This window comes from Spermophilus citellus (genome assembly GCF_964194105.1).
Source record: "Spermophilus citellus genome assembly, chromosome: 4".
NCBI classification, from domain to species: Eukaryota; Metazoa; Chordata; class Mammalia; order Rodentia; family Sciuridae; genus Spermophilus; species Spermophilus citellus.
This window is the reverse complement of record NC_138185.1, coordinates 112,699,039-112,718,870: the sequence shown is the minus strand read 5'-3', so window position 1 is coordinate 112,718,870 and position 19,832 is coordinate 112,699,039. Positions and strand designations below refer to the sequence as shown.

General features: G+C 51.4%; 1 protein-coding gene across 2 annotated transcripts in view; it reads left to right on the top strand.

Moving 5' to 3' along the window:
- CORO2B (coronin 2B) overlaps positions 1-19,832 on the top strand; it is a 137,977-nt gene that overhangs the window by 91,179 nt on the left and 26,966 nt on the right. For both annotated transcript variants that reach the window (XM_081293118.1, XM_081293117.1), the window contains exon 3: positions 17,070-17,186. In XM_081293118.1, coding sequence (XP_081149244.1) covers positions 17,070-17,186 — 117 coding nt within the window. The remainder of the gene's footprint in view (positions 1-17,069; positions 17,187-19,832) is intronic.

The following is a 19,832-nucleotide window of genomic DNA, read 5'->3' as shown; positions in this document are numbered from 1 at the left end:
ATCAGGAAAGTTTCCATCATTTAGAACGAGTGGACAGTAACCAATAACATCTCCCACTAGGCTCTCCTCAGCAGCATTTGTGTGTTAAAAGCAGCAAAATGGAACACCAAAGGAATGAATCTCTAATGGTGGGATTTCAGGTGACAGTCAATTATAGACTCAGGGATCCTTTCATAAGGCAGCAAGACATCGAGGTCAGGGAAGAAGGAGGAAAAATCTTCCCTCTCCCTTTTTGTAGCCAGCCAGAGCACAGGCTGGAAGTACAGTATTGTTCTCAGCTCCGTGAGCCACACTTTAATTGGGAAATAGAGCAGAAGGTAATCTGAAGAAGACAGCCATGATGGCGGAAATACTTCTAGTCTAGCATGCATTGGGGTGTTTGGGTCCCCTCTCAGCGAGCCTCTGGCTCTGCTGTCAATCATTGGTGAGGATTTCCCTTTCTCAGTCAGGTCAGCCTCCTGGGGCCCACAGACCGCCCTTCCTCCAGCTCACCTCCCCAGAGAAAGGAAGGGCCAGTGCACCATCTCCACACAGAGCAGGGGCCTCCAGGGGCCTGGAGAGAGCTGGAGACTTGGGCAGGTGGCAGGTGGTGTCATAGGTTTTGCTGTTAGTTCTGGCATTTCCCTGCTGTGTGAATTTGAGCAAGCCCATTAGCCCTTCTGAGCCTCGTGTCTCTAATCCCTGAAATTAGGGAAATTACACCTCCCCCAGAAGAATGGGAAGACTTGAATAAGATGATTATAAACATGCTTGTGAGCCATAAAACCAAGGTCATTGGTAGAATAATGTGCCTGCCCTGGCCCTGTGAGACACCTCAGCTTTGAATTCTGCCTCTCTTCCCAGTGACCGTAGACAAGTCATCTGTAAAATAGAGATAACAAGTTGGCAGATATTTAAAATGTTCAGAAAATCCAAATGCATACTGGATGTTCTGTAAATGTTAGCTGTTACTGCATCTCCAGGAAGAGAGAACTTATCCATTCATCTGATTTTCACTGAGCACCTACTATGTGTCAGGCACTAAGGACCCAGCAGTGAACAAAACCCAATAATCTCAGCCTTTGTCAGGCCTACAATGCTGTGAGAGGCAGATAATAAAGAAAGTAGATCGCAGGGCACAATAGAAGGCAAAGAATGCTAGGAAGAGAAATTAATTATGGAAGAGGATGAGGGCAGTTAGAACTTTAAACAGGGTGGAGGGGATCTGATTGGTTCTCTTTGCTTTAGATGTTCACCCTGGTCCAATCCGCTCTGAGGCTATGAGAGAGGGAGGGGTGGGGCGGCTCAAGATCTGACAAGCTTGAATTGGATGCACATCCTGATCTGGTTAGCATGGGTGGGGGAGTGGTGTGAGTGTATGTGTGTGTGCGTGTGAGTGTGTGTGTGCGTGTATGAGTGTGTGTGTGTGAGGGTGTGTGTGTGCGCACATGCGTGTTGGGGTGGCCTCTGCTTGTGGTGCCAACAGCTGCTAGCCTGGGCATCTGGCAGGGCCTAGTTTGGGGGCCATTTGTGAACTGAAACTCCAGGGAACTGTGAATTCAAGCAGGACCTCTTCCTCTTCCTCCTCTCCTCTTCTTCCTCCTCTATCAGGCTCACCGTGGCCTTGGATTTCCTAGGCCCAACTAGCTGAAGGTCATTTCCCTCAGCTGTTAGGACTGGGGGGCTGGGGGTATAGGGTCTCCTTTGTTAGCAAGGATAACCATATGGAGAAGCCCACCCGGGGCTGGACTCCTCCTCAGTGCCCCTGTTCCTGTGACATGGGGCTGGTGTTCCTAGCAAGCCTCAGAGGCCAACTTGAGTCCAGGTCCCTGAGACATCCAGTGGGTGCTCAGGCCCTCCCTGCCACCTCTGCTGCCGCAGTGCACGGGCACTACCTAAGGATGTGCTGAACACGCTTCTCCCCCGGGCCCTGAGTCAGAGGCTTAGAGGAGACAGGGATCTGTTTTGAACAGAGCCTCCAGGACGGCAGCCCCGCAGACTCCCTCCGACTCCCAGGCCATCTGCTGGCACCCCACCTCTGCTCTCACACAGCCGGGCTTCAGGGTCCTCACTCCCAACAGAACCCCTCAATCTGTACCTCGAGGCTGTGCTGCCGCCCCTCCCCACAGAGCCCAGCGAGGAGAACACAGGTCAGAAGATGACAAACCACAGAGGTCACCGGGCACAAAGCCCCACTGTACAGATGGCACCAGTGAGGCTCAGAGGGGGCGCTGGCTCAAGGCCAGGCAACAGTGGATGGGGCTGAGGAGCCAAGTCCCCACGGCCTCAGGAAACGTCTCCTCAGGCCAGGGAGGCCCTCTGGGGGAGATGCCAGGCTCCACCCCAGGGCTGTCTGGCTTTGCTTGCTGAGGCAGTGCTAACTTGAAATTGATCTTCAAAGTCTCCCTGGGCAGAAAGGAGATAGCAGTGCTTGCTGTGGGCACCGGTGGCCATGTTGGGGGATTGACTACCCTGGGCCAGCCTCTGCCCCTCTGCTGATGAGGAGCTCTGCTGGGCCTGAGGGGCCCCTCTCCCGCAGTCCAGCCCCGTTTTCTGTGAATCCTGCAGCCAGGTCCCCTCCAGTGGCATATCCAGAGAGGATTCAGATCCCCTTGGCCCCACAGGCCCCAGGTTGTCTGCAGCTGTGGGAGAAGAGCGACTGGGTGGGGCTGAGCATTTCCTGTTCTTACCAAACAGTCAGGCCTCTGAAAATCCTGCCTCGGGGCCAGTGCAGTCCAGCCTCAGCCCAGGAGGCAGCCCTGCCTTCTCCGCCCACTGTGAGTGCTCCCTTTACACGGCCTCCCCACCCCTCTGGGAAGACCTTGGGCCAGGTGCTGCCCAGGGAGCCATTGGCGGGACTTTCTAGGGCCCCGCAGTGCGGAGGGGGTGCTCTGGAGGATGAAGAATCCCTCAATTTCTGCACCAGTGGGAGCCCCCGGGAGATAGCTGCAGGGCCTTTGGACAATAATGAAGAAAGACAGCAGCTGGCTGTCCTTGGGACTGGCAGGTGGGGCAGCCAGGGCCCAACTCAGAGGAGCTGCCCACACCATGTCCCCGAGGGCCTCCCAGACACACAGGCACTGTGTGCCCAGCTCCCAGCCTTCGTGACTGCAGGCAGGCCACACGTTCCATTTATCGTTTGACAATTAGAGTAGAAAATGTAGCCACAGGTCACTGGAAAGATAATGGATCTGGCTAGAGGCCAGGTGGCAGCCCTACCAGGGGCTGGGTTCACCTCCCTGCCCCCTCCTGCCGCCCAGCTCTGCTTGACAACAGGACAGTGCCTGTGCTGGCCGCGTGCTGGGCTGGGAGGAGAGTGAAGGCCTCCTGAAAACGGCCCTGCCCCTCGCTCATGCATTCATCCCAGAAGTACTGACCCAGTCGGTCATGAGCCTGGCCCTGCACTCAGGGTTGGGCATTCGGCAGTGGCCAAGCAGACACAGTGTCGCAGAGCTGATGTTTAAGGGAAGCGTCCCACCTTACTGGTCAGGGACTGGTGGGAGGGCGGGTCCCTGTCTGTGCTGAATGAGCATGGATGAGCACCTGGGTATGGCTCAGTCAGAAGCAGGGCGTCTGGTGCTGGAACCCTGCTGGTGCCGATCTGGTACTTTCTGGGTCCATGTTCCAGTGGCTGAGCTAAGTCTGAAATCCTAAGTTGGGTTGGATACATGCCCCCGCCTTGGAGTGTCACTGCCAGTGAGAGAGACAGCAGGCACTGCGCAGAGCGGGCTGAGAGCTGGGACGGGTGCAGACGCAGTGCAGGGGCAGCTAACCTGCATTTCCGGGATGATGACACAGTAATGGCTAATGCCCGTTGAGTGCGTATTCCGTGCCAGGCCCTGTGCCCAGTGACCTTATATTTGTTGGCACATGAGGAAACTGAAGCCCGTAGAGGAGGGAGCTGGCACAGTTACTCATCAGCATGAGCAAAGCCAGAGCTAGACTGGGAGTTTTAGAAGCACATGGCGTTCCTTCTCCTACCCCCCTACCCTGAAGCGCAAGTCAGACTCAGCAGCTGCTGAGGGCCATTACCAAGTAGGAAATTTCCTTGCCAGCGTACCCCATGTTAATTTCGCTGTTGACATTGCATGTTAGGTGACCCTGCCCAAGGACGAGGGTGGATCCAGGATTAGGGTGTATCCTGCAGTTTGAGGAAGTATCCCAATCCTTGGGTTTAGGGCGTTCCCAGTTTAAGACCTTGGATTTTAGGGAAGTTCGATGTTGAGGATTATTGCTGCTGGAATTAGGGCGTTCCGGCTGCCTAAGCTCCTGTTGAACTCTCGTGAGATTCAGAGAGCATTTTGGGAAATAAGCCTCGTGGAGTAGGTGAATTGGGTGGCAGCAGAACTGGGATTGCCCCAGAACGTGTGTGGAGGCCGGTGTGAGTTCGGGAATAAAGAATTGCTGTTTGAATCTACAAAGCTGTGTGGTGGCTCGTGATTCTGTGCCCAGCCAAGACTGCGGCAAGCAGCTTCAGCAGAGAGATGGGTGGGAGGCCGGCCCAGTCGTGGGCTGTTCACCTGCAGCGTGAAGGAGATTGTCAAGGCCTTCACCTCCATGGTGGACAGCCCCTTCTCTGGCCTCTTAGATGTCCCCGAATGTTGTGATCACAGCTCCCATGGCTTCTGCAGGAGCAGCAATGGCCCAGGGCTGAGTCTCCATGGTGTGGGCCCAGGGCCTCTGCAAGTCCACACACCCCGTGGATGGGCGTGTTCCTGGTGATGTCCCAAAGAGGCAAGACGGAGTGGTGGTCCAGCCCGAAGGGTACACATGGTGCCCTGGGACCCTCTCCCACAGTCGCCCAAACAACACCTGTGCATCTGGCAGATGTGGGAATCATCTGATCCTGAAGATAGACTGACATTGTGTCTGGGACCAGAGGGCAAAAGAAGCATGTCTTAGCCCTCTCAGCTTTCATCTGTGTCCCCTACTCTGCTGGAAGCCTTCCATGACTATCTCATTTAAGATGAAAGTGCTGATAAATCTCTCGGGGAAAGCAACCAACACCAGTGAAATAAAGCAAACAAGACAAGACCGTGCTGAATGAAGAATCAGAGCGGCAGCACAGTTAGGCCCTGAGAATCACAGAAGGCTGCTCACCAGGTGAATGGTACCCTCCACGTTGTACAGTGCACAGTTTATACAACTGTATAGAGGATCCTAATTAGGTTCACAGTTTGTGATGTGGTTAATGCAACAAAATTCTACTGAGATATTACCATGTGTCAAGCACAATTCCAGATGCGGAGGGTTACAGCAGAGGACAAGACAAAGTACTATCCATTGTATATTGCTTATATTCCAGTTGGGAAGAGACATGAGTCCTGGCTTTGCTACGGTGTTAATTAATCTCACTAAGCTTCAGCCTTCCCATCCATAAAATGGGCACAACAATGTGTGCTTCGGGATTATTGTGAAGAATGACTAAAGCACCACTTGGTTTCAAGTCTGACACATGGAAGGCCCCTCAATAAGACACAGCAAGCTACAGGGAGAAAGGCTGGTCAATGTTGAGGGAGAAGAGGGATCAGGAGACATGGAGGAGCCAGAGGTGGCCCAGCATAAGCAGGAGCTGCAGTGACCTTGAAGGACAGCTAAGTTTGCAGAAGCCTGCAGGAGCAGGATGGGTGGCATGGTGGTAGTGGTAGGGTGAGATCATTTTGGTCCAGTGAGGACCCTAATTTGGGGACCGTATTTTTCCAAACTGAGAGTTTTGAGGCCCAGGATCTGGCAAAGGTCTGTGTTTCTTCCACATTTGAGAAGCAGTCCGAGCAAAGGTGTGGTCTTCAAAATCTTGGGACTTGTGGAAATTTCAATATTTTATTAGGCCCTGAAACATAACATTGAAAACTGTCTCTTTAAATGTGACCCCTATAGGGTGGCGCAAACTGAATGGCAAGGTTAGGGGGCTGTGGGGGTGGAAATGAGGTGTGTGGTCCCTCAAGGGCCAAGCGAATCAGCTGGGTCGGCTGAGGCAGAGAAGAGGGAGCTCCCTCAGGAGTCCTGACGGCTAATGACAGAGCCCTGAGCCCCCTCTGTAGGAAAGGATTTGGTGCATTCACAGATTTAAGGGGCCAAGGCCCCGGGGAGTGGTGGGGAACCAGCCTGAGTCAGCACCGGCACTGGGCTGCCCAGGGTTGGGAGAGTCTGATTGGCCAAACCCAGTCATGTGCCCAACTCAGGCCGCAAAGGACTCTGGGTAGGAGGAGCCCCACTGCGGCTCCTGTGTGGAAGGCCCCGTGTCCCGCCAGTCCTGGATACTGTGAAGAGTCCTCCAAATTCAGAAGGAGGCTTGGAAGCGCAACCTGTTAGAAAAAAATCCTACAAGTGGTTACCCCTACCATGGAAGATTCTGGAGAAGCTGCAGAATGGAAATAGTAATTATAGAAGGTCAGCCTCACACTGGGGTTTAAGGGGAGACTGGCTCCATGGAGACCAATTAGAAAGCAGCTGGAGCCCCTCCCCAGGCTGTGGGCCTGGAGGAAGGGGCAGATGTAAGGGCATTTGTGGGGATTATGTTCTCAGAGGCCTCTAGGGATCCTCTCTGAATACAGAGAGGTACGGGCATCTCAGAGGCTTAGCAAGGGGCTCAGATGTTAACAGCTGTCAGAGCCCTAGGGATCACATGGCGCCAGGCTGACAGTCAGACTTCATCTCTTTTGCCCACTCTGATGGACTGGCCGGGCGTCCCCGGGTTGCAAGACTCAGGCAGAGCTCAGTGAGCGATTATCAATGCCTGCTAGAGACACAGAAGCCCCCAGGGGCAACCAGTATACCAGGTGTGTGTTACCTCTTTCCCTCAATGCTGGCTCCACTTTCAAACTGAGACCCGGAGAGGCAGACTTGTCCAGGGAGGTACAGCCAGTGAGCATCTCTTTCCACTGAACATGGATTGCTACTGCTCTGCAAATCCCAGGTGGGCCAGCAAAGATAATCCTAAATGAGTTTCCTCCCGTCCTGCAGGAGATGTGTGTAGAGTTGGGGTGTCTCAGGAAGGGCTTCAGACAGAGGAACCCTCTTCTCCTCCTTCCCTGGGCCAGAGGAGTAATGGGAGAAGAGATTTTTATACTTTTGGCAACCTGGAACGGTCTGAGGGATCCTGTCTTGGGATGGCCCCTGTACAGCAGACGGCCAGGCTTCTGGGCGGGAAACAGAGACTTGGGGGCTGGCTCCTGACCTTGACAAGGTTTCACCTGCACAGGTTCCTCCTTGTCCACATACATCCCTCCAGGCGGTTCCCACATGGGGAGGCTTGCCCTGGGCTGCACTGAGGAGCCTGAGGAGGAAGGCAGCTTGGGTCCAAGAAATGAGAAGACCCTAAAGACCCTAAGTTCACTCCCTATCGGTCCAGACCACAAGTTCCCAGCATGCCCTGCCTGCTTGGAGTCCGCTTGTGATGACAGACTGCAGATGATGCCAGCACTTTTTTCGTGTGATTTTTCTGCCTGAGCCAGAAATGTCCTTTCCTGTTTGAGGTAAAACAAACAACTCGAGGGCTTTCACCCCCACAATTGGCATAGAGCCTGTCAGTTCTTTGCAGTCACTTCTTAAACACTTTTACAGAGTTCTGTGCACCCTCCTGCTCCACCGTGGGCCTCTGGGACGTAATGGCAGGGCTGGGACATCAGGAGTCTTGCTTTCCTCTGTGGTCCCCCTGCATTATTACACCAAAGGCCTGGAGTGCAGTTCAGTGTCTCAAGACATGGCCTCACACCCCTTTTTGTAGAACTTGTTTCATCTCCCAGGGATGCAGAGTGGCTTTAAGGCCCCAGGCAGGACCTGATCACCATGCCACAACCTGTGTTATCACATGACCTTGGACAAGGTAGCTGCTGGCTCTCAGTCTCTGGGTTTCTTATCTGTAAAATAGGGAAGAGGTATTTAACCTCACCGCCCCACCTGTCCTGTTGGAGCATGGCTGATCAGGGCCTCCATCTGGGCAGGTCAGTGGAAGAAGAGATGGAGCAATGGAAACATTGTCCTCAAGCCCTGCCAGGGGTGGTGGAGAGAGGATGGGTTCTGGAGCTGAGGTCTTGGAGAGCTTCCCAGCCTTGTGATTCCAAACAAAACCTCAACTTCTCTGAGCCTGTTTCCACCTGTATAAATGGGACCAAAGAAGATGTCTGCAAAAGCTGCCTGGGGTTTATTGGAGAACCGTACTACTGATCTGTGGCTCCTGAAGAAAGAGCGCAGGAGAGATTTGGCTAAATGGGTGGGTGAGGGAGCCATCATCCATAGCACGGGACACAAAGGCTTTGCCCGGGGAAGCCTTGCCCAGCACGCCTCCCTCCCTCAAGGACATGTTCCCTGGGCTGACTCCTGCCCTCCCTGCCGTCTCTAGGCTCACCACGCATCGCAGTCCTTGCTGGGCAGCAACTACCCGGCACACTTCTGGGTCCAGTGCGTTCTCCTGTGTTAAACCCCCCATGGCTCCCATTGCCCATGGGGTCAAGTCCCGATTCCTACACTTGGCCTGCAGCTTCCTCAGCAGTCTGCTCTGGGCCTTCCGCTGTGGTCTTGTCCATCTCTACCTATTCAAGACCTGGGCCTTCGTAGGTGTGGGTACTTCAGCACCCCAGGCACCCGCTATGCCTCCCCTGTTCCCTGTCTGTAGGCCTCCTCCTCCTCTGCAAAGGCCCTCCTGGCCTCCCTGTCCCCACGCCTGCCCCTCTGTCCTCGAACAGCCCTCAGCATTGCCTCCATCAGAACCCAGCCCCACCCCCCGGGCTGGCTTGTCTCACTCTTCATCTTTCTTGCTCAGTTGGCTGTGAGCAGCCAGGAGGGACTGTAGCTCTCCCTACACACCCATCAAGAACCCTCCTGTGGATTTGTCAGGTTCAGACAGTTTGGAGACTTCTTATCATCTCTGTTTTAGCAGGACCAGTAATTAGGACATTGCAGAGGCAAGCGTGAACTCTGACATCTGCAGGGTGGCCAGAGTCCCCCGTCCCAGAGACCTAGATAGCCTCTTCCGACACATGCGAACTCCCTCGCAATCGCTCAGCATCTTCCATTTCTAGGCTCAGAAGCCTCTTCTCCCTTTTGGTGTCTGTGAACAGACACTGTCCAGGACCAAGGACTAAGGTGGCCCCTGCACCTCTCCTCCTGGAAGTGGAAGAGGGCATTTCTCCAGGAACCACAGCAGGGCACACCTGGGGTGGGCAGCCAGCACTGGATGACAGACACCTTAGTGGTGACTCAAGTGGTTCGAGATGCTTCCCATGGTGACACCCAGAACTCCCTCAGGTTTTCACTGCTGGTGCTGCAACCAGGGACCAGTTTCCTCATTTGTAAATCTCTTCCTAGGTAATACTAAGAAAAGTTACATATTTGGAGTGTCGAGGGCTGTATTAATCTAAATTGGGGTACAGCTTCCTTTGGGCCCAGTGCCTGACATATGGGAGGCCTGACCTGTGCTGAGAGCTTTGGAGAGATGGATGGTAGTACCCGTTGTATGACTGTCTTTCAATGTGAACTTCCAGCTGTGGAGAGAACTGAGAAGTCTGCAGGCAGCCTGAAGGGATGGTCTGAGGTGCAGGGGCAGCACTCAGGGGGGATGTGATGACAGACGGGTGGCCCATCCTTAGACATCTCCCACTGGGGCCTGGGGTCCCACCATTTGACCCCCCATCTCCTGGGTCCAGCATTCTCCTCTGCCCTGAGTTCTGCTTCAAACACCATCACTTCATATGACTTTTACCTTCCTGTTTGCTTTATCTGAGGTTTCTAAAATAAGACCGTATTAAATGTTATGCGTGATAATGTGTGATTATGCTTGTTAGCTGCTCACCTTCCCCCATCGGGTAAGACTGATTTGCTGCTGGTCCTGTCCCCACATGTAGATTTCCCTGAGCTGGGGACCTAGCCCTTGGAAGAATATGGAATCTCTAGGAGAGTGCTTTTTAAACACTGCTAGCCGCTGGAATCACGTGGGGAATCTTTAAAACCTGCTGGTGTCTAACTCCTGCCTCTCAAAATGGTGATCTAATTGATATGGGATGCAATCTGGGTACTGGGGTTTTCAAACTTCCCACTAAATTCTGGAAAGGTTTGAGAAACCTAAGGTTAGAGCAGAGAGACCAGGAGAAAGAGGAGAGAGGGAGGGAGGGTCTCCAAGAAGAATTTAAGGAACTTTACAACTGAGTTGCCACCAGCCCCTGTGGAGAACACACTGGAAATGTTGAGGTTCTACTTCTGATTTCTGACTCTTCCCCTGAGTTACCTGCTGTCTCCCTTGATCCTGAAACAGGCACCAGCATAGCAGGGAGACTTAGAGGTCAAGTTGAGGTGGCAGCTGTTCAATTCTCACCGGCATCACCTCCTACAAGGCTCTTCCCAGAGCTCAGTTTTCTCATCCAAAAAATGGGTTGATACAGGAGGGCTATAAAGACTTAATAAAACTTTAAAGGGTTGTTAACAAAGAGTAAATGAAATGATATCTATGAATTGCTCAGCGCAGGCTTGGTACCTGGTAAGCACTCAGGTCTTTGATCATTGACAGTGAATTCGAGGCAGACCCTGCATTCTGTCCTGGTTTTATACTCAAAGCAAGGTGCTCTGTGTTTGTTCAGGCGCCCTGCTCCATAGAGTAGAAAGGGCAGCCACAGAGAATCAGGAAGGTCACCTAGCTGGTGAGTGCCAGAACCACACATGGAAACACTACCTCCTGCCCAGTGTTTTCTGCCATGCTAAGCTGATTCTGCAGGTAAGAAAACATTTTGCTTCTGTGTACAAAATTCAACTCTGCAGCCATGGGAGGTTCCAGGAAGCTGAAGCTGCAGTGCGGGTTGTTTTGGAAGCGTCTCATCGTTGGTCAGTTCACTGAGTTCAGATAAAGCCTGGGCAGGGGCCCAGAGCCCATGCTGCTCCCCGGGCAGTCTGCCGGGCGAGCTGCTCCCAGGGCATCAGGGCATCACTGCACCGCCAGCCTTCCTGGGGGAGGCCAGGCCCGCAGTGCCGTGCACATCCATAGACACTCTGAATCCCACTTGCAATTAATTATTTAATTGTATTCAGTTTCAAGGAGTTTTTTCCCTCCAGACCATGCAGGGGGCAACAAGGGAGTAGAGAAGCCTGTACAAACCAGTACACCTATGCTCCATCAAAACTCGTAGGACAGGGACCCTGGGAAACAGCCGTCTGCATCTCATTTCTTTAAGACCTGTTTGCCTGAAACCAATCAAGGTGATTGGGTTTCTTTTTTAAAATAAAAATGTTAAATATTGATGCTGGGGCTGTGTCTCAATGGTAGAGAGCTTGCCTATCATTTCAAGGCCTGAATTTCATCTCCAGCATCAATGGGGAAATAAAAGGGCAAATATTCATTATAAAAGAATTGGAAGCCACTAATAATTTTCAACTAGCCAAGGTTACCACTATTAACATTTTGATGTATTTTCTTGCAGATGGTGTATTTTTAATAATATGTATCTCATATATAGGAATCATATATATATATATAATATATATGCATATGCACATATACATGTGTGTGTGTGTGTATATATGATTTGTTTCTGTTTTACTAAATGTTAGATGTTGGGTCTTTAGCAATTCCCATGCCACTAAACGTGCTTTGAACATGGTTTTAGGTGACCTCTTAGTATTCTGCTATATTGGCATGCTGCAATTCCTTCGGGTGGTGCCTTTAGTTAGGCATTTATTGCATTGTTCCCTGTTACATAGCAGTGAGAGTCTTAGTGCGCTTCTCTGTTGATTGCCCTGGGGTGCCGCAGTCTTGGCTGGGCACAGAATCACGAGCCACTCAAGCAGGAACAAAACTTTATTTCGAAAAAACCGCCGCGGGCAAGCCAAACCCGGTCCTCCCACGCGGGCGTCCACCGGAACCGCGCGTCTCCCGGAACCCGGGGTCCCCCGGACCTCCCCCGGAATTTCCTCCTACTATCCTTCCCCAACCAATGGGAACTCTCCAAGAGTCTGGTAACATGAGTCCGTAACATGAGTCCGGTAGCAGGCCAAGGTGAACAGCGGGAGTCCAATTTCCATATGAATGTAAATCTTAACATAATCATCTCAGTGGCTAGCTGGCGTCACTTTACAACCAAAGGTGCCATACATCGTATATTTGCTTGTGGCTCCTAGCACTGGGGTAAATTCCCCAAGCAGTGATGACCTTGTGAAAGTTTTGGAGAGAGCTTGTCAAGCAGACCTCTGGAAAAGTGGCGGCAGCTACCAGCCAACATTTGACGTGGAAGGAGGACTGGCCTTGTGTTTCCAGCCCTCCAGGCTCACTTCAGCAGTGTGAAGGGCTCCCTGAGATCCCCAGGCCAAAGAACTGGCCTCCCCACCCCGCCCACATAGCTAAGTCTTTGCCCAGCCCTGCAGAGCCAGAGTAGCCAAGGCTGGAGATCAGAGGGCAGGTTAGGCCCTGACCCTGGCGGACCTGCCCCTGGGGTGGTTCATGAGCTGACCATCTGGACAGCCCTTCTAATGTTCTGTCACAGTGGAAAACAAGACTGCACTCAGAAGCTCCTGAGCCTCTTTCTCTGCTGTAAAATGGGATTGTCATGAGGATGACATTTGATCATATAAATCAAAATAAATTTGACTGTGTATTGAAGATATCGATTCGTGTAGTAGTGAGTGTGAGGAGGCAGGGTTGGACAGCGAGCAAGAGCCAGACTGGGGATGGCCTTTCTTCACAGCCCCTGTACAGAGTAGGAATCATACAACAGAGAGATTTGTGGAGTCCAGGGAGAGCATTGTCCACGTTTTTTTTAATAATTAAGAATGAGCTTCCTTTGGAACATCTGGCCCAGGTGTTTTACTTGATTGCTTTTTAAGTTTTACGTCAATCAAAGTTTCAAACATGCAGCGTTCAGGACATCTGCTGGCATTCCAAGGCCTGCGGTTCTGCAGGTGAGGTGCTAGAGTTGGCTTGTACTGGCTTGTGAGAGCCTACTGTTAAATTTTTAGGAATTTTGAGAGCCAGTTGTTAAACACCTCTTTTATTAAAAATTCAATTGCATTAACTTAAATAGAGTAAAAACAGAGGTACTAAATATTAAAAATTCATCACTTCCTAATTGTTTTGATACAGTCTGTGTCCTTGCAGTTATTTATGTCAATGATGTCTGTAGAGTGGAAATATTACATAATGGTGTGCTTGCTGCTAAGAGTCTCTTCTAATTCTGTATTTCCTGACGTCAGTTCTTTAGCCTGAGATTAGTGAGGGTGGGAATATTTACGCTAATGAAAATGGCGACCCCTACAAATTCAGGTCTTTCCCCTGGAGACGGAGTTGTTAAACATCTCTGTCACCCCTGCCTGGAGCCTCATCTTCTGTTCACTGTGCTGAACCCACAATCCCTATTTCTTAAAGATAGTGGCTTTCATTTGCCTTAACTATTCCTTTTTTATTACTCCCCTATTTCTTTCTTTTTCTTGGTACCGGGGATTGAATTCAGGGGCACTTAACCACTGAGCCACATCTCCAGGCTTTTTTATATTTTATTTAGAAATGAGAGACAGGGTCTTGCTGAGTTGCTTAGGGCCTTCCTAAATTACTGAGGCTGGGTTTGAACTCCTGATCCTCCTGCCTCAGCCTCCAGAGCCGCTAGGATTATAGGCATGCGCCACCACGCCCAGCTCCCCTATTTCTTGATTAGGTGCCTTTACCTTTACCCCTGTGTGTAGATTTTTTTTTTTAACTTAAGCATTGCTTATTGACTTCCTATTATGGGAAATGAGACCTGGTCTTCTCCTGCTCGGCCACCCTCCACCGTACACAGGCTCACCCTCCTGCTGCTGTGTTCCCAGCACAGTAGAGCACAATTCTTGTTTAAATAAATATTCAGAATTTACATTATTTCAACTATGTAAATATTGTACACGAATCATTATGCTCTATGATTACATTAGCTTTTGTAGACAACATTTTCCCCCTGAAGTTAATAATTACATTTTTAAATTTGCTTCGTTTCTTTATGAAAAAACAAAAAACAAAAAACGGTTTTCTAACTTTTCTTTTCTTTTCAGCAGTAGAACTCATCTTCCAAACAAAATGTATTACCTGCCGTAATAAACAGGAAATTCAGAGCCACCAGGTGGAAAGGGGGTCCTTCCCTTCAGGCTGCCAGTTATAGCCAAGCAGACAGTGCTGCAGAACTCTTAGGGATGCTGCTCCCCTGAGCAAGAATGTGGTTCCCGTGTGAGAGTCCCCTGCACCGCCTCATTAGGGAATGCGTCCACTGTGTAAAGGAGCACGGTGCCAGGCTCATGCTCTGCTTTAGGAAGTCTTGCTCTCCCCCGCAGAGTGGGGCTCTGGCCTCTCTGCTCCGGCTTCTGCATTGGTTCCAGTGACGTTGCTGAGTCTGCCCCTCCAGTGCATCACCCGCAGGCTGCTGGCTTGACGCTCCTGTTAGCTGATGGCCACCTATCGACTGAGTCGGTGCCCCTCAGATTTGCCTGGGCTGGGCTGGGTGCCAAAAGCTTATTGCAGACAGTTTAGCTCGGAGAGCACTCAAAGGCATAAGGAATGGCTCTGCGAAAGTAAGTAAGCTCTGGAAGGAGATGATGCAATATCTGTCTGGTTGTGGCAAGTCAGAGCTGGAGGAGGGGAGCTGGCCAATATGAGCAGTGGAGTTTGAAAAGCTCATTTTGGGAAATCACACCTGTGTGGGAGTCCCAACTTTGCTTTCAGTTGGTGGATCTTGGAAAAGTTACTGAACCTCTCTGGGCCTTAACTTTCCTTGTGCCTAATTCACAGGTTTGTTGTGAGAGTTAAAGAAAATGCACTACTCTAATAAATCCCAGCGTCACATGTGGCTCGGTCTCTGCTTCAAGTCATGGTCTGCCAGGTGTGGTAGCACATGCCTATAATACCAGCAGCTTGGAAGGCTGAGGCAGGAAGATTGGGAGTTCAAAGCCAGCCTCAACAATTTAGCTAGGCCCTAAGCAACTCAGCAAGACCCTATCTCTAATCTCTACATAAAATATAAAAAAGGGCTGGAGATGTGGCTCAGTGGTTAAGTGCCCCTGGGTTCAATCCCCAGTACAAAAAAAAAAAAAAAAAAATAGTCATAGTCTAACAGCCCAACAGTATTTGGAAAAATATTCCAATCCTAGCTGCATGCATCCCTTATGGAATATAGAAAAGGATCTCATCATAATGGAGGGTAAAACTCCCCAACATCTTTCTTCCATTCTTGAATTTTCCCCAAACATACAGTATAATAATGTCCTCCTGGCCCAATTCAGGAGGTTTCTCCTCTCTCGCATACCACTCCAGACATGGTTTATCTTGTTTTGTTTTGTTCCTTTGCATTGGAATTGAATTAAAGTGCCTAGGGGCACTTTACCCCTGAGCCACATCCCCAGCCCTTTTTAGTTTTCATTTTGAGACAGGGTCTTGCTAAGTTGTTGAGGCTGGCCTGGAACTTGAGATCCTCCTGCCTCAGCCTCCCGAGTTACTGGGATTACAGGTCTGGGCCTCCATGCTCTGCTCCAGCCTGCTTTGATCTACAGATCCTGCCACTGCTATGTCCCAGAAGATCATATCTACACCTGATGACACAGAAAGAGGGTGGTACCGTAGGGCCCTCACTCTGAAACCACTCTTGCCTGAGCACCTAGGAGTAGCCAGTCTATTGTCTTCCTCTTAGTTTTTCAGACAAGAAGACTACAGGAGGGTGAGGCCCTGACCCCCGACCCCTATTAGCAGTGGGGCAGTGAGAGGAGAAACTTTGTCTGTTCCCCTCTGAATCCTCCCAAGACAGTCCTGCTGGGAAGACCTAGGGAATGGAGGCGGCCTCTGCCTCTTTCTCTGCCACCTTGGCAGTCTTTCTTGGGAGACCAGATCTTCCCACCCCTTGTTCCATCCTTCTGGGGACTCCTCCTGCCCCCCAGGATGTCATTCAGTCACCTACTGGGCACCTACTGTGTGTGAGGCCTATAGAGAGCTGCAGATCCAGAGACAAAGACAGACAGACTGCAAACCAGACGCCCCTGTGTTATGTTGCAGGGAGGCACTGAGAGAGCATGGCAGGGAGCTTGTTACCCACTGAGGAGTCAGGGGGACTTCCTGGAGGAGGTGTCATCTCACCTGCACAAGAAAGACCACTACCATGTACTGAACATTTGCTATGGTGATTAGCACTGCACCAAGCTCTTTGCTAAGCACATTAGTTTATTTCATCTGCGTGGCAATGCAAAGAAGTAGGTGGTTGCCAGCCCTCATTTTAGAAATGAAGTTCTAAATGGAGAGAAACTCATTGGCTTTCCCAAGGATGCACATTTAAAGTATCAGAATTGAGATTCAACACAGGCCTGTTTACTCCAAAGACTGTGCCTTCAGCCACAGGGCACTGTGCACAGGTGCTCAGGGTGCATACTGCACAGGGGTCCCATTGACAGTGAAGACAGTGTATGGGTGAACCCCGAGATTGGGCCTCTCTGCTGGGTCCCGGAGCAGCAGGAAGGAGCCTCCTCCTGATCCCAAGCTGAGCATGTCAGCTTCCCTGGGGTGCCGCGGGAACAGTAGGTGTCCGGGTGTGTGAGTGTGTGAGAAGGAGCCAGGGCTGCTGGACTTGGTGGTCCCAGGGGGTCGTGATCTGATCTTCAGGTGATTTCACTTGAGGAAGGGTGACTTGCACAGGGGTGTCCTATCCTGTTCTGTAGCCTCCACCACCATTGAGAGCATCTGTCAGGGAGGACACAGCCTCAGGGTGATGCCCAGCAAGGACCAAAGAGACAGAACGTGGGTGGTGGGTCCTCAAAGACCTTCCAGTCTCATCAAACCCATGACGAAAGTTGCCCTGAAAAGAGCAGCAGGGGAATCCCACAAGGGAGTGTCCCAAACCACCTGGAGATGGGGCCTTTGGGATTCCAAAGAAAGAGGCAATAAGTGCCAGGCGACCTTCTTCATGCCTGGGAATGTCAAAAGCCCTAGTACAGGTTCAAGCTGCTGGGAGAACCTGCGGCTGTCAAAGAGCTTTGATTTGGGGTCAGGAAGGAAGTAGGGAGCCCTGGAGGGCTCCCTCATTTGAGAAACCCAGAAAAAAAGGCTTTCCTCTCAGGGCCACCCTGGAGCCACCCAACTAACCCCTTTCCTCCGTCTTTCTCCTCTGCAGACAGGAAGGATTGAGCCCAACTACCCCAAGGTGTGCGGCCACCAGGGCAACGTGCTGGACATCAAGTGGAACCCGTTCATCGACAACATCATCGCCTCCTGCTCTGAGGACACTTCGGTGAGCGGGAGGGTGCTCCCCAGCAGGGTGCTCCCCAGGAGGGCCCCTGAAGCCCCTCCTTGCTCTCCTGCCTTCTCAGGAGCCATGTGTGGGGAGGAAGTCAAAAAGGCTGAGGGAGTGAGTCCAGGGCACTTGGGACTGATCTCGTGGCTTTAGTGTGATCGAGTTTGGAGGTGTTGATTTTGTAGGTGAGAATTAGAACAAAAAAAAAAAAAATTAGGTGTGGGCTTAAGCCCTGGGCTGTGCGCTAGGAAGCCGGGGATGGAAATGCTGAGTGTCCAGGAGAAGAGCTCTGGTCTCTGGGCCTGGCATGGCATGTGCCCTGGTTAGTGCTCTGGGAGCCCTGGTGTCTAGGCAAGGACACTGGGTGGGGACTATTGTGACTTATCCTAGGACCCACCCTGGTGAGACCCACTCCATGTGTCCCCCCACTCATGGGAAGGGAGAAGAAATAAGAGAAAGAAATTAGGAAGAGAGCAGGATAGAGCCCAGGGGAGGGTGGGTCAGAGGTGGAGATGGGAGGAAAGGGAGGAGGAAATCATTGGGGAGGCAAGGAACCAGAGAGAGTGACAGTCACAACTGCCTGTGTCTACCCTTGGCTCAGACTCTGTTGCCTCTCACAGATAGGGTAGAGTCAGAGAGGCTAGTGTGGCCTCCAGGTTCCTGGAAGGGGGTTCTACTGTCCCCACACTGCCCCTGAGCAGCATCCACAAGAGGCAAGCAGGAGGGGATTCCATAGCCCCAGTGGAGCGGGGGCTCCCAATGAAGGAGCAGCCTCCCAGCCAGGCCACAAGCATCTACCTGGTGCTCATTGGCAGGATGGGGACAGACCACATCCCCAGGATACTGGAACTGGAAGGAACTTTGGAGCTTTTGTCTTTCTATCTTTATAGGTTGGACTGTGAGCTCCTGAAGGTAGAGACCAGCCTAGGGCCCGGGACCTAATAAATGCTTATTGTGTATTAGATGGATGGGTGGATGGATGCATGGATGGATTGATGCATGGACGGATGGATGGGTGGATGGATGGATGCATGGATGGATGGATGGTTGGATGGATGGATGCATGGATGCATGGATGACTTCACTGATGGATAAAGAGATGATTGAATGGGTAGATGATGGATAGATAAATGAATGCATAAAAGGAAGGATAATGGGTAATGGAGAGATGAATGAATGGAAAGATAAAAGAATAAATGAATGGATATGGTTTAAATAATTAATCATCCAAATAAAGAGAGAGAGTTTCATGCCAGTCATGGTGGCACATGCCTATAATCTCAGCAGTTTGGGAGGCTGAGGCAGTTCAAAGTTCAAAGCGAGTTCAAAGCCAGCCTCAGCAAAAGCAAGGCTCTAAGCAACTCAGTGAGACCTGTCTGTAAATAAAATACAAAATATGGCTGGGGATGGGGCTCAGTGGTAGAGCACCCTGCTATCCCCCCCTTCAATCCCCAGAACCAGAGGGAAAAAAAGAGGGAGGGAGGGAGGGAGGGAGGGAGAGAGAGAGAGAGAGAGAGAGAGAGAGAGAGAGAGAGAGAGAGAGAGATTGATTGATTGATTCACAGTAAAGAGTCTCCATCTGTCCATAAAGTTGTGGTCAGCTGACATAGCTGGACATGGGCGAATGGTGGGAAGGGGGCTGGGTGAGTGGGCTTGACCAGCTCCTGACTGTCAAAGCCTAAGTCAGCTGGAGAAGATCCCTGAAAGCAGCAGCAGTAAGGGCAGGGTCTCTGTGGATGGACAGAAGAAGGAGGTTTTAAGATTGTCAGGTTTTATTACTGTCTTTAGCAGCCTCAGAACCATGGTGGTTATGGGACATCAACCAGAGGCCAGACCAAAGAAAGACAGAGCTACCAAGGGCAGGCATGAGGTGACAGAGCCCAAGAAAGGTGATGAAGCCAGGGGGACACTGGTTGCTTCCTGGCTAGGAAGGAGGCAGAAGAGCTGGTTGGGGCTGGAGATCTCAGTGGTCAGTGCCAGAAAGAGCAAGGCTCAGCTGGAGAGGGCAGGCAAAGGCACTGCCCCCCCTTCTTCCCTGGATACAGGAAGCTGCAGTGCCTGGAAGGAGTGCAGTGACTGCACTGGGGTATGGAGTGACTGTCACCAGCCAGCAGGGAGCAGACTTTCCTAAACCTCTGGGCTCCCCACCCACTGCTGGCTGAGCACTTGACAAATGAGACAGGCTCTGCCACCCTCAAACTGAGGGTCTGAGGGCAGATGGAGCACCCAGCTAGGGAGTGGAGGAGCCTGTCTTCCCCTGGGCCGCCGCCTCCAGCTGTGTTCTTTCTGCTCCAGGAGTTCCTTTGCCACAGCATCCAGCAGAGCATGCTTGCTGGGGGCTCAGTGAGTCTCCCCAAGGGATCCAGCTGCCTAAGAGAAGAGCAGTAACCACCTTGGTGCAGGAGAGGGCCACATTCAGCCTCAGCTCTTAGAATTGCTGGTCCCCTGGCTCTTCCCAAGTTACCTCTCCCCCTCCTCCTTCTTTTTGGTACTGGAAATTGAAACCAAAGGCACTTAACCCACTTAACCATTGAGACACATCCCTAGCCCTTTTTATATTTTATTTTGAGATAGGGCCTCACTGAATTGCTAAGGCTGGCTTTGAACTTATGATCCTCCTGCCTCAGCCTCCTAGTCTCTGGG